The 14,320-nt window shown below is 39.8% G+C and overlaps 1 protein-coding gene across 1 annotated transcript; it reads right to left on the bottom strand.

The window, feature by feature from the left end:
- Positions 1–753: 753 nt before the first annotated feature.
- On the bottom strand, positions 754–10,215 carry LOC307134584 (usherin). The gene is made up of 5 exons (XM_079830444.1): positions 9,967–10,215; positions 7,000–7,250; positions 5,594–5,665; positions 1,726–1,893; positions 754–1,638 (listed from the first exon to the last, which is right to left on the bottom strand). The coding sequence occupies exons 1-5, from the start codon at positions 9,992–9,994 to the stop codon at positions 1,552–1,554; spliced, it is 606 nt and encodes a 201-aa protein (XP_079686570.1). The 5' UTR covers positions 9,995–10,215; the 3' UTR covers positions 754–1,551.
- Between the last annotated feature and the right edge of the window lie 4,105 nt (positions 10,216–14,320).

Raw genomic sequence — 14,320 nt, 5'->3', positions numbered from 1 at the left:
AATCATTTCGATTACAAGCGTTTGAAATGTTATGTTTTATTATGCAAATGATGCATTATCTAATTAAAAAAGGCACTCATTTGCATACATTTCCAGAACGGACACATTTTGTTCAGAGAGAGTTCGATGTTTTCACAGAGGGGATTTTGAATATCTCTTTTTATCACACCAGAAATCAGAAAATACTGACAATAGCCAGAAAAAAAAGTCATGTTTTTATGAATAAAATGTCATATAAAGTCAGGCAAATGATATAAGAATAAACCGCACTGTAAAACCTTAAGAATATAAAACGTTTGGTGTAAGTGGAGATTTCTGGCTCAGTGTAGGAGCAAACACTCATTTTGAGAGAACTGCCTTTAAAGATATGTATTGTAATCGAAATCTACAGACGCAAAAAGATAAAGGCTAGTATAATAAACACTTCAATGTGTATTATGGATGTTTTCTTTCCACTAGTCTGAAAGAAGGCATGTTTTGACAGCAAAATTGTTTTTGTTTTTTTAAGGAATACAAAGTATTCTTGTTGGAAAATTTGAAAAGTTAAGAATTTTTTCATGAATCAAGCCTTGGAATTTTTTTTAAATTATTATTATAAAATAATGATCATTTAATTATATATTATTATAAAATAGACTGTGTGAGTCCTTGATACGGATGTGAACATGACTGCAGAAATCAAATATGAACTTCAGTTTAATTGTCAGGGACTGTGACGTCTGACAGACGGATGATGACTTTATACAAAGTTTTAATAAAGTTGTCTTTAATATATTTCTTATCAAGTAATCTCTTGTACTTCAAAGTTTAAATATTACATCTGCCACAACATGGTTTTCTTTAAAAAATAAAAAATAGGGATGCACAGAATATTGGCCACCATATCAGTATCTTCCGATATATGTTAATTTTTGATGTTATTGTTATTGGCCCAACAAAGAAAATGTGGATAATATATACAAGCTGATAAATAATGTGGTTTTTCCTTCAGCTGAGACACTTCAGATATGAACTGTTCACCATGATGGGTTTGATTTGCTTAAATTATGATTGGAATCACTTAAAAAAAAAGGAAAATACAGTCATATAGGACACATACAATTATAATTGTGTGCTTGGGACATGGCTTTTAATGGTGAGACTTTTGTTTTTGTATCCAGGCTCTCAAAAATTAAATGAAAATTTAGATTTATCGGCCAATATATCAGTTATCGGTATTGGGCAAAATGTTCATATCAGTGCATCCCTAAAAAAAAAATGTTTTAATTTTCAGTTAAAACAAATATTCCATCCAAGCCGACTTTAAACAATGCTTGTTTGCCATCAGAAATAGTACTTTCAAGTCAATGGTTCAATGTTGATGTGAACCTGCTGTATAATCTACTTTCCTCCTGTCTGTGTTAGAGTTGGAGACACGATTAGTGTCGTAGGTCCATAGAGACGAAAGTCCCAGAGCGGCTCTGACTTCGCCAAAACATAGTTCCGTTTATTTTCCGGTGTTATGAGGTGATGTTTGGAGAAAGTGCTGATCCCGCTCTTATGAGATGAAGGTCAAAGGTTAGTGTCCGTGAACATGGTGTGTTCTTTCCTGACTGTGCTGAAGCCTTTGACAGAGTCCACAAACTCCTCGCCTTCAAACTGACAAACATCAAAATCATATTTCAGCAAAAAACAATCTAGCATTTCCAGCAGCAGTAAGTGCAACATAAATCATGGTGTTCTCACCAGGCCGCTGTCGAGGCGTCTGAAGTGCGGCTCCCACGCTTCCTCGTCTTTCTTGTCGATCAGCTGACTGACGCTGCGCCGCAAAGGGTTCTGTGCGTACAGACCTGAGACGGTCACCACACCCTCAGCAGAACCGTCTTCATCCATCACTTTACCCTCAATCACCTCCTGAACAACAGAAGAATAGGCTCCATCACCTCCTGAAAGGACTTTTTTTTTAATGGAGTAAAATCGTTCCCAAGAACTCTGGGAGGCACCAAGCATAAAATAAAACATGCTCATACATACATTTATACTACATATAAAAATTAGTGGTGGGCATAGATAAATTTTTTTTAATCTAGATTAATCTCACTGTAATCTTGGAATTAATCTAGATTAAAATGGCTCATTTGAATTCTACCGAAGGCATTCAGAAAATGTGTGCTCGTAAGTGATCGTTTGTCTTTTTGTAGTTTGAATAATAAATAACTTCAGTCCCTTTAAGATCTGACACACGCATGGATCCCAAATACTGTTCCTGTGAGCTGGTTACGACTGTTTACGTTAAAACCATAGGTTCAAACTCACCAACATGGGCATGGAGACATTTTTGAGTGTATTTGACCATTAATAAGCTGGAAAAAGGAGCTTGTATGTCAGAGGCGGCTTTATTACGGTATGTGTGTGTGCGCTTCAGATGCGAGCGCGAAATCTGCGGGAATTAGTAGAATTAACGTTATGTGCAACCCTGCGCGAAATTCAGACCGGTCACACCAATACTAACAGGCGGTCATGAGGAAAAATCCAGCAGAACACCATTCGCAATGTTCAGAGGATTAACCGGACTGAATGAGAGGAGGCGGGTGCGGGTCACTGTCGGTCGAGAGGAGAGCTAATATAGGAGAGAAATATTGTTTCAGATATTTCAGTATGGATATTTTTGACAACACTAGTAGGCATACACACAGGTTCGAAGACTCGTTCTCTCACCACCTACAATTCGTCTAGGTATACATTCGCGCTAAAATATCAAGGTGAAAGTCATCATAGCTTGCGTAGTATAGACCCAGCTCCCAAACCAACTTTGAGAATAGATTAACGGCGATATTTTTTTTATCGCCCGATAAGAGTCTCACGTAAATGCAGCACGTTAACGCCGATAACGGCCCACCACTAATACAAATATATATACTATATATACATGTACACCGTTCAGGCATAACATTATGACCTAATATTGTGTTGGCGCCCCTTTTGCTGCCAAAACAGCCCTGGACTCCACAAAGCATGGACTCCACTACACCACTGAAGGTGTGCTGTGGTATCTGGCACCAAGATGTTAGCAGCAGATCCTTTAAGTCCTGTAAGTTGCGAGGTGGGGTCTCCGTTTATCGGACTTGTTTGTTCAGCACATCCCACAGATGCTCGATTGGATTGAGATCTGGGGAATTTGGAGGCCAAGTCAACACCTCAAACTCGTTGTGCTTCTCAAACCATTCCTGAACCATTTTTGCTTTGCGGCAGGTGCATTATCTGCTGAAAGAGCCACAGCCACCAAGCAATACCAATTCCATGAAAGGGTGTACATGGTCTGCAACAATTCTTAGGTAAGTGGAACGTGTCAAAGTAACATCCACATGGATGGCAGGACCCAAGGTTTCCCAGCAGAACATTGCCCAAAGCATCACACTGCCTTTGCCAGCTTGCCTTCTTCCCATAGTGCATCCTGGTGCCATGGGTTCACCAGATAAGCGTCACACACACCTGGGGCCCGTTCTTCGTACCTCGCTAACTCAGTTAGCCGGATTTGATTGTTGACGATTTGGCATGATCTTGGATTGTTTGGTTCTTCGACGCTCATCCTGGACTTGCTGTCATAGCAACAGGTCCGTTAGCTTAAACCTGCTCGCGAGCAGGCTTATTTCATGTAAACAGGATTAGATTGCATCTTGAGGTAATACTTAAAATCTGTCCCAGCCACCGCTACTTTATTACAAGAGTTCATTACTGAACCAGGGGTAATAATAATCATTTTAAATAATAATAATATACAAATTTTAAATTGTATATGTATATGAGAATGTATATAATATTATAATGTTGTGTATAATACTATAGACACAGCCACTTGATTAAGCGATTTATTTGTGATGGAATAATTACTTTATAATTTTATTGGAAGTTTGCACACATGTTGTACAGTTAATCTGAGCCGTACATTAATTTAAGTGACGGATATTATGGGATGGCTTGATGCAGCGCAGGAGATGCAGAGAATTTGATCTTGACCCTTAAGAAACTTTAATACTGTCACGTTACAAATCTGCTTCAAATTGAATTAAAAATTGAATTACAACATTGAAATAAAAATGTAAAGGGTGTACAAATACTGTATAAAATCGAAAATATAAATAATTGGTAATCATGTAAAAAAAACATTTATCATTGATCTATTATAACTTTTATGTTGGTTTGGTCGTTTAGCTGTTTCCTTATAAAGGTCCAGATATTCGTGGGTTTTTTTGTGTAATTTGCCAAGTTTTTTGCCAGGTGGCTTTTTTAATTATATGATGTCATTACGTTGCGCTCTTGACGCCAGCCAATCGCTGCATTGCTGAACATGGTTTCGAGTATCGATGCATCTGCCCTCTTCAGGGAAAACAAGAACGCGCAGTGATCTTAGATCATTTAATCCAGATATTTTAATCCAATCCGCAAATTCGTTTGAAGAATCAAATTAGCCAGAGATCAGTTATCACGATTAAAAGATCTGGGATCTGTCAAATCATCTCAGATGTATTAAGCGAGGTACGAAGAACGGGCCCCTGGCCATCCACGTGATGTAAGAGAAAACATGATTCATCAGACCAGGCCACCTTCTTCCATTGCTCCATAGGTCAACATGAGCACCCTGACTGGTCTGCAGCTATGCAGCCCCATACGCAAACAAACTGCGATGCACTGGGGACAACAGATTACTTGGGACGACATTTGGACAAAAACTTGAGAATCTATGTAAGGTCAACAAATCAATTTGCCGATACTTAATGTATCAAATCCAACTTGCAAAATGTACCAACAATTTTACATGAAACAATGTTGTGCCAGTTCCCAGCATGCATTGCAGCTTGAAAAGATTATGTGGTAACTTATTAAAAAAATGATCATTGCTTTGCATTTACTGGCTTGATTTATGCTGCTGCTGCCATCACTGGTGTTATCAGTGTCATATGGTTCAGAGTTCATATGTTTACTGAATTACATTCGTCGATCATCACCATGTTTGAGATTTGTGTGTTGAGGTATTATATGTGCATCGCACTGCAACTTTTATTTGCAATATATTTGCCCAGGTAAAATGGGTATAAAATGGTTGCCTCTAGTTTTAAGAGGCAAGCAATGTTCATGTCATGAAGTTCTCTTTGAAAATCAAACATGGAGATGAAAAACAAGGATTGTAGCTGCTGCGTTGCTGGATGCTTAACATTCTATTGTTACCTTGACAGGAGTTTTGAAGTTCTAAAGACTGCCTGTTACTCATTAGATGAACAAAAGTATTTAATTTGAATTTAATTGGAGCTTTTGTCACAAATTAATTGAGTTAGTAAAAAAATTGAGCCAACCCATCACACTCAACTTTTTAAGTTATTTGTAATATAGTATATGCAGAGACAACTTAAGTTCAGGGTCATTATTTTTTACTCCACTTGTTGCCATTAGTGCAGAAATTACTGCAAGACTTAAATGTTTTTACTTTTTACTGGCCTTTACTATATTCCATTTTGTTTACATATGTTTATCATGCATATAAATTCAAAATTGAGCAGTTGAATCTGCAAAATATGGCTCTTTTTGTAACAAGCAGTGCATAAAATGAAGCTCTGACCTCCATGTGCATCGTGAAGGCCTTCAGTGTGACGCTGTTTGGAGAGCCCACCGTTTCCGGAACCGCGTCGAACTGTGTCGAGGAACAAACATGTCATTAATATTTCACAGATAAATGGTGAAGAATTATTTCGGGACATTGATTTGAACAGAATTCTTTGAGGAAAGATAGATTGGGCCTTTCATCCAGGAGGCGTATTTGTGTCTAAAACGCAGGCAGAGGTATAGTCAAGAACAGAGGTGTAAAAGAGTAGCCAAAAGAAAATATGATCAGGTGATGCTGACTACGTAATAACTTCAACACAAGAGACATTGGCTGCATTCAAAATCGCATACTCTCTTGAGGAGGTACTTATTTTGATATTACTTTACGAACACTAAAAATTATGTTCTATATACACACTGCCAGGCCAAACAATGTGGGATGTGCCGGAGGAGACTTTACAGAGTGCTGGACTCTTGCATTATCAATACAAGATCAAACAATGACCAACAATTGATGCACCTCTTGATGGAAATAAATGTTGTGATGTTATTTCCAAGATTTTTCAATGATTGTCTGGACTCAGAGGTGCTGGTTCATGTGTGGAAATGATTCTTCATGCTCCCTCTCAACCATTCTTTCACAATCTGAGCCTGAGGAATCTTGACATTGTCAGCCTGGAATATGGCCATGATGTGTTTTCCTACATGGTTGTTTAAGAAATGAAAAGCTACACACTCCATCAATTAGGGTTGAAGAACTGTTTGCTAAACATATAACATAATAGAAACATAATAATCACTGCAATAATGATCCAATCATAGCAAATTGCCAATTTCAACTTTTTTTAACTATTTAAGGAACTTATTTTTGTCCGGACATGAGTATGAGAGTATGAGTGTGTAGCAAGCATGAATGTAATCCGGATGTACTACATTTGCCATGTGCTCATTATCACGTGACCTACCGGCGTCAGTTACTTCGCTTCACTGCCATTTACAAATTCTCTCCAATGGCCTCATGGGATACTAAAGTGTCCATTGTATGCACACTTCAAAATCTCACCATAAGTAGTAGGTCATCCAGGTACTTTTCCCCTACTCTTTTAGTACTGTGAATTTGGACATACTTCTTTTGTCATATACTGTTTTTCACCTACTATATAGTAGGGAAGTATGCAATTTCAGATGCAGCCACTTTCTTCATACACAGTATGAGTTGCAGTCTGACATGTTTTTTGACTGACAGATATAATCGGCCCTGATCATTGGCTGTTTTTAAACAATTGGCGATGGCCCTTGGTGAAAGTAATTGATTTTATCGGCCGATAATCAGTATCGGCCGATAAAATCAATTACTTTCACCAAGGGCCATCGCCAATTGCATCGGCACATCTCTTAAAAATAATGGATTTTTGGCCTCACCAGGTAGGAGTTGCTGGGTGGGTAGATGGTCATCGGGCTGCGGCGATGAAGTGGCAGTGGTACAAGGGGCGGCCGCTCTCGGGTGAACGGCGGTTTGTTCAAAGCCTTGTGTAAAACTATAGCCAGAATGACAGCCAACAGCATGAGAGCGACTCCAGCCATCAGCACAACGAACCACAGCTCGCGGTAGAACGGCGAACCTCCCGCACCTGCACCCAGACGACCACCGGCAGGAGTGGGCGGCTCGACACCTGAGATCACAGACAGACAGCACTGGTTTACATCCGATTTAAGCAACCAGTCATGCATTAATTAAAATGTCATGTACTTTTGCATTTATGTATTCTGAACACAACTTCAGCACATAAAAGTGATCTGGGGTAGTGATCTGGTAAACATATGCATCACGGCACTTCGCTTGGGGCGGTACTTACGCCTACGTCTAGCGTGACCTTTTGTGACGGATTTCGTAATCCATGGTGTGCCGCAGAGCAGCCTAATGCTGCGTTCACACCAAACGCGAATAGAGCATCAAAATCGCGTCTACCGCGTCTAGTTGGACGCTTGAACATTTTGAATCCATTCGCACCGAATTGAACGTTTGAAGCTAAATAGACGCGCGTTCAAGGCTCTCCAGGAGGAATATGTCATAAAACACCACTCCGCCTCTTTTCATTTTCATTAAATATATATATTAAGCATTAATAGCCACACAAATGTGGTCCAGGCAACTCCTACATTATCTTCACTGCATGTACATTTAAATATCCTAAAAAAATTAAGTTATGAAACTTTTTTGCCCTCAGTCAAAACGATTTGGCAGACAGCACATTATAGATTCATGACACCAAAGATCGCCCGTTAGATCCACACAAGACGAACCACTACAGGACATCAGAGCCAGCGGCAAACGTCATAAGGACTAGCCGAGGAAAGGCTGCTCTTGCTGGGGTTAATGAGCGCTGAGTGCCCGGTGATCGCCTGGATCTCACAACTCCACAAACACAAGCTTAAACAACTACATTCCCACCTGAACATACATTTTGTGACACACATTTTTTTTATATTTTTAAATTATGCAGGGTTTCTCATCACGTCACTGTACCACGTGACCGCAGCGAGCAGGCTCCTAAATGGTTAACGCGGTGCGAATTGACGCCAAAGTTCAGATTTTTCAACTTAGGTGTCAGATGCGAATTCGCTTCAAACGCGTGAATGCACATTCGAATGACGTGAATTTGACGCGCTAATGAGGCGGAATCGCGTCCATCGCGCTGCGCGAAACGCGTCTATTGCAACGCGGGACATCCAGATGCGCGTCAACGCGCCTTTCCATTGACTTAACATGAAAATCACTCGCGCCAGACGCTCTATTCGCGTTTGGTGTGAACGCAGCATAAGGAGCAATGTAGGTTAAAAAGTATATAACAGGGTTTTTTTGAGGGGGGGGACGATGGTTTGGCTAGATAAGACCCTATTCCTCGTCTGGGATCGTGCAGAGCCCATAGACTGTAAAAAAATATGGATGTAGTGTCCGTGACGTCACCCAAAGGATTCTGAAGAGCAGTTTTGTATGGAAGGCCAACAGGGCCAAAACTTGTGAAACTGACATATAATTACGTGTTTACGCGTCAGTTTCACACGTTTTGGCCCTGTTGGCCTTCCATAGTTTTGAAGCGTAAAGTAGGGTCGAGCTGGCCGTTGCCATCTTGGTAGGGCGTCACTCCCGGATAACAGAAAATGGGTAAAGATGCGGGATGTGGGTGGCGCTGAGGTGACGTGATGACTAACAGACAGCAGACAAACGACAATCCACCTGTCACGCCCTTAATTATGCAGAACGTCAAGGCTTTATATAATGTAAACGAATGAGTTATATAAAAATGTACCCCCCTCACAGTCGTCATGAAGGGCAAAATAAACTATATAGACCAAAACCACAATTTGTACCAGACTGTAAACATGTTTTTTCTGCTGTAAAGTTGGGCAATTTAACATGGGGCTCAATGAGATTCTGCTCCCTTCTGGAGCCTGACCCTAGCGGCCAGTCGATGAATTGCAGTTTAAGTCACTTCTGTATTGGCTTCAAGAGAAACTGGGGGAGGTTGCCGCTTGCCAGAGCTGTTGAAACTGCATTGATTTGGACCTTCAACATTTTGGTTGGCATGTAAGTCCATTATGTGGAGAAAAATCCTTAAAAAACTTTAATTTATTTTCAACTGAAGAAAGAAAGATATGAACATCTTGAATGAGATGGGGGTGAGTAAATAATCAGGACATTTTCATTCTGAAGTGATCTAATCTTTTAAATCAAGTGCAACTGATACAACTTTTGATCTTAAAAATGTATTAGTAAATGTGTAATTTAGCAATAACTAAGATTAATACATGCTGTAGAAGTACTGTTCATTTAGTTCATGTAAACAAATGAAACCTTATTGTAAGTGTTACTGAAATATTTGTTGATAACTAGACGGCACACAATAAATATAACACGTATGTAACAAGGTCATGTGACCTCATAGTGGGTCGTATTCATTGTACTGTCCAGTATTGAAGTCTGATAACAGCCTGAATGTCACGTCTCTCCAGTTTCACCGTCCTGATCTATTTTAGCAGTAATCACATAGCCAGAGGTCTCTGTAACAAGACACGTTTGCTCCATATCTCTCTCTTCCAGGTGAGGATGTTTGATAGTTGTCCATCATCCTGCTTTTAGCATTTAAACACAAGTGGGCTTTTTAAAAAAAAGCATCTTGACCCATTGCAAAGAATTAATGAAATATTGATCTGAAATGTTCTCTCTATTTTAGTCCAAATGGCACACAGTATGTGTACAAATGACAGAAACATCTTTAAGAAGCCGCACACATCTCATCGGTGTCCAAACTCAGAGGTCAAATTAGCACAGTGGCACGAAACAATTAAAATAAAATGAACAAACGTCACACAAAGAGTTTGACTCACCAGTGTCTGTGTCCGTGGTTCCTCTCATGGGGGTTCAGGGACCCCAGGAGTGTGTGTGACATGAGACGGGGCCCTCAAACAGACCGGAGCATCAACCGTGAGCGCTGACCTGAGACATTTTATAGATGTGCGTTGGGAAAACACTTAAATGAAGCTATTCGGTCAGTGCCGTCTCTTCAAGGCGAGTGTGGAAAGGACAGAAACGGTGTGTGTAAGGTGTCTCTGCAGCTGTAATTGTACTCCAGGGCTCTATGGTAACAGGAGGTGAGAGAGAGATCAGTTACCGCAGTAAAACCATATCATTATGATACAACCCGGCGAACACACAAACCCTTTTTACTTGGTACACACGGTTTGTCTCACTTACTCTTTTTTTTATCCAGAGACAGGACCTGTAAACACTAAAGTAACTGATTTTAACATTGTTCCTAGCCTTATGTTTCACAAGATCAGATGTCAACATGTGAACTACATCTTTTTTTTTTGAGCTGGCACACACATCTTTCAATAGTATTCTACTTCATGTGACGCACATATGATTTAAAGGGTTAGTTCACCCAAAAATGAAAATGCTGTCATTAATTACTCACCCTAAAACACTGGAGTCACGTGGATTATTTTAATTATTTCTTTACTACCTTCCTGGGGCTTGAATGTGGGAGTTGCGTGGACTGTCAATGGAGAGACAGAAAGTTCTCAGATTTCACTAGAAATATCTTCATTTGTGTTCTGAAGATGAACGAAAGTCTTTGGAACAACCTTAATTTTATAAAGTGCTTTGTTTTTTGTTATTTACCACTTCATTTACAAGATATGAAGCTCCAATCCGAGTTCACGAGAGCATCACGACGCATGCGTGTTGTGTTGACGCGAGAGCAGAGCAGACGTTTTTGCGTGAACGCGCGTTGCGCCGTTTAAATACCAACACGACGTAACTTCGGTTGGTGACAACAGAGTTAAAAGCTAAATTTTAGAGTGGAAGATGAGTCTGTCCCTCACCTCTTTTGGGATTGTATTCATGTAGCTACTTTTTAGAAGACATTTTCTCTCTCAATTTTCTTTGGAGTTAAAGGATGTCCTATTTGGATTTTATAACTCTGACAAGAGTCTTAAAGCTACACTATGTAACTTTTCCGTCCACTAGAGGTCGCCTGTTCATAACAAAGGCGTAGTTTGATGACGCCACGTTTGAGCGCAGAATCTCGGGACATGTGGTCTTCACCTCACAGCCGGTGGGAAACAGTCAGGATAGGACTCGGGCAGAAATCATGTTCATGGATGTGATTATTAACATTACTGTAGTGAAGCAGAGCAGGACCGAGTGTTGTGGAGCTGAGCAAGGCCGCAGGAGCGATTGAAGAGCGGGACTGTTATTATGGCATAGTCGCCGGCGGGACTTTTATTATGACACAGTTGCCGGCGGCACTTCCTCTTCTCCAGTGCTGAGTGTGAGGTAAGGCAGCTCTGTTTATCGTATTAGTTATATCTGAGTGTGTTGAAAAGGAAGTTATGACGTTCGCTCGGCGGCTGCTATGACACTTGTTCACAATGCAGTGAGAGTAAAGTGTTTCACTGAATAAAACCGGAGACCGAGGGTGACGCAGATATGACGCAATCGACAGGCGACTCCCTCACACGCATAGCTCACACGTCCCGGCTCCTTGGTTAAAATAGCAATTTTCTCACGATTTACAAATAGTTGAAAACATTTGGGATATTCTAAGTACTCAACTGAACAAAATATATAACACTGGCCTAGTGATTTCTGGATGTTTTACTGCAAAAATCCTACATAGTTCACCTTTAAAGACTATTATTTTCTTATAAATCTATTTATTTTCATATCTTATTTCAGATTTCATATCATATCTCTTCTTCCAGCAATGTCAAAGCTTTGAAGTCCTCTATGCTGTGTACAAAATATAATATTTATGCCTTCTTATATGAAAAAAAGCCTTTTCATTTTAATCGAAAATTGATACATGATAGGCTTACATGAGTAAAAAAAAAACCTTTAGCTAATTAGATTCACCCCCAGCTACTTCTGTTTGCTAACCAGGGATATTACGTTAACGAACAGTAAAACACAAATAAAAATGCATGATTTGAAATAAAATAAAAATGTACTGAAATACAATAAAACTATTTTATTTCAGCTTTTTAAAACGAAAGTAATAAAAACGACAAACACAACATTAGGCCTACTAAAACAGAAAATATAAAAATAAAAACAAATTCAAAATATTACCAAAAACGATAATACTTAAACATTTTGAGGGCAATACTTTTGATCTAACAGATGTTTATCATAAAATATGTATACAATATAGTTTTTATATAAAAATAATTACAGTAATTTGTCCAATATGCTCAGAGATGTATAGTAACGAAGTAGAACTTAAGTAGGCCTACTAAAAGGCGGTGTACTTTACTAGTGTATTATTTTTTTCTCCTACTTCCACTTTTACTTCAGTACATATTTTCGATGAGTTTAATACTTTTACAATAATTGTAAAAAATTATTGCTTGATCATTTGCATTGTGTAGAGCAAAGTGAATTTTGAGCTTTGATGTAATGTCGTATCTTAACCACTAGAGGCCAGTGCAGATTTAAGTGCAGATCTTAAATCTATTTTTGATCCTTAAAACTTCGCCAAACATGAGCTATGTTCTTTGTGATGATAAGGACATGTATATAAATACAGAAACAGAATTAAAGAAATAATAATCGTGTTAACACTTTTGATTTGCCATTAAGAAACACGTTTGATGAGTCAACTTCCCTGATCATTTCAACAAGTATTAAAATGAAATATTCATGAGGTATAATGTGCTGATATATCATCAGATATACGAGGCCGCTAGATGAGCCGGTTCTTGTAAGTGCAAGATGCGCACTATATCAAACAGAGCGGATTTAATTTATCATGACGCTCAAATGCTAATCCATTAATTCCCTGATCAGCATTCGTGTTTCGCCTGGTCGCGTTTGAGACACCGAGAGGTTATTAGTGAATTAATGCACTCTGGGACAAAATCATCTGCAGATGTAATTAATCACAGACAATTACACTAACTCATTTACAGACTGACAGAACCAGCACACCATGAGCTGCGGTGCTGTTGGCTAAATCTTCTCGATTTAAGAGTAAGAAAATGATTCATGTTTTGTCCTTTAGCCAAAATATTATGACCAGTCATAGCGGTAAAGTAAAAAAAATAATGTTGATAATCTCAAGGCCTCGTATTGAGGTCTGGGGAGATTGGATGGAAAGCAAACAATCCGTTCTCATAATTAACACGCTGGATGCAGGAGAAATGGGCAGGAATGAAGATCTGAGCGACTTTGACAAGGGACAAATTATTATGGCAAGGCGACTGGGTCAGAGCATCTCTGAAATGGCAAGGCTTGTGTGTTGCTCCCGGTCAGCAGTGGTGAGAATTTACCAACGGTGTCCGAGGAGGGACAAACCACAAACCGGTGACAGGGTGTTGGGCAGCCAAGGCTCATTGATGCACGAGGGCAGTGAAGGCTATCCCGTCTGGTTCGAGCCAACAGAAGGTCTGCTGTGGCACAAGTCACACAATTTGAATGATGATTATGGGAGGAATGTGTCACAACACACAGTGCATCTCCTGCGAATCGGACACCTGGTCCGGTGAGCCCCGTTCTCTTTAACATCATGTGGACGTCCGTGTTCGTGTGCACCGTTTACCTGGGGAATTGATGGCACCAGGACTGTGGGACGACGACAAGCCGGTGGAGGGAATGTGACAATGTTCTAGGAAACCCTGGGTCTTTGACACATGCCACCTAACTAAACATTGTTACAGGCCAGGTACAGCCCTTCATGACAATGTTGTTCCCTTGCGGATGTCCCTTATTTAGGAGGAAAATGCACCTGCCACACTGCACACATTGTTCAGGAATGATTTGAGGAACATGATGAAGAGTTTGAGGTGTTGTCCTGGCCTCCAAATATATATAGCCTATATACACTCACCTAAAGGATTATTAGGAACACCATACTAATACTGTGTTTGACCCCCTTTCGCCTTCAGAACTGCCTTAATTCTACGTGGCATTGATTCAACAAGGTGCTGAAAGCATTCTTTAGAAATGTTGGCCCATATGGATAGGATAGCATCTTGCAGTTGATGGAGATTTGTGGGATGCACATCCAGGGCACGAAGCTCCCGTTCCACCACATCCCAAAGATGCTCTATTGGGTTGAGATCTGGTGACTGTGGGGGCCATTTTAGTACATTGAACTCATTGTCATGTTCAAGAAACCAATTTGAAATGATTCGAGCTTTGTGACATGATTATCCTGCTGGAAGTAGCCATCAGAGG

This window comes from Gobio gobio (assembly GCF_949357685.1).
Source record: "Gobio gobio genome assembly, chromosome: 12".
In the NCBI taxonomy this organism is placed as follows: Eukaryota; Metazoa; Chordata; class Actinopteri; order Cypriniformes; family Gobionidae; genus Gobio; species Gobio gobio.
Note: the sequence above shows the minus strand (reverse complement) of the source record. Positions and strands in the feature narration are given on the sequence as shown.

Excerpts from the sequence above, each read along its gene's own strand:
- LOC307134584 (XM_079830444.1), bottom strand. The coding sequence starts at position 9,994 with ATGAGAGGAACCACGGACACAGACACTG. Across the intron at positions 5,666-6,999 it reads CACCCAGCAACTCCTACCTG|TTCGACGCGGTTCCGGAAAC; the intron begins GTGAGGCCAAAA and ends TCCTCGACACAG. Across the intron at positions 1,894-5,593 it reads CCTTCACGATGCACATGGAG|GAGGTGATTGAGGGTAAAGT; the intron begins GTCAGAGCTTCA and ends TCTGTTGTTCAG.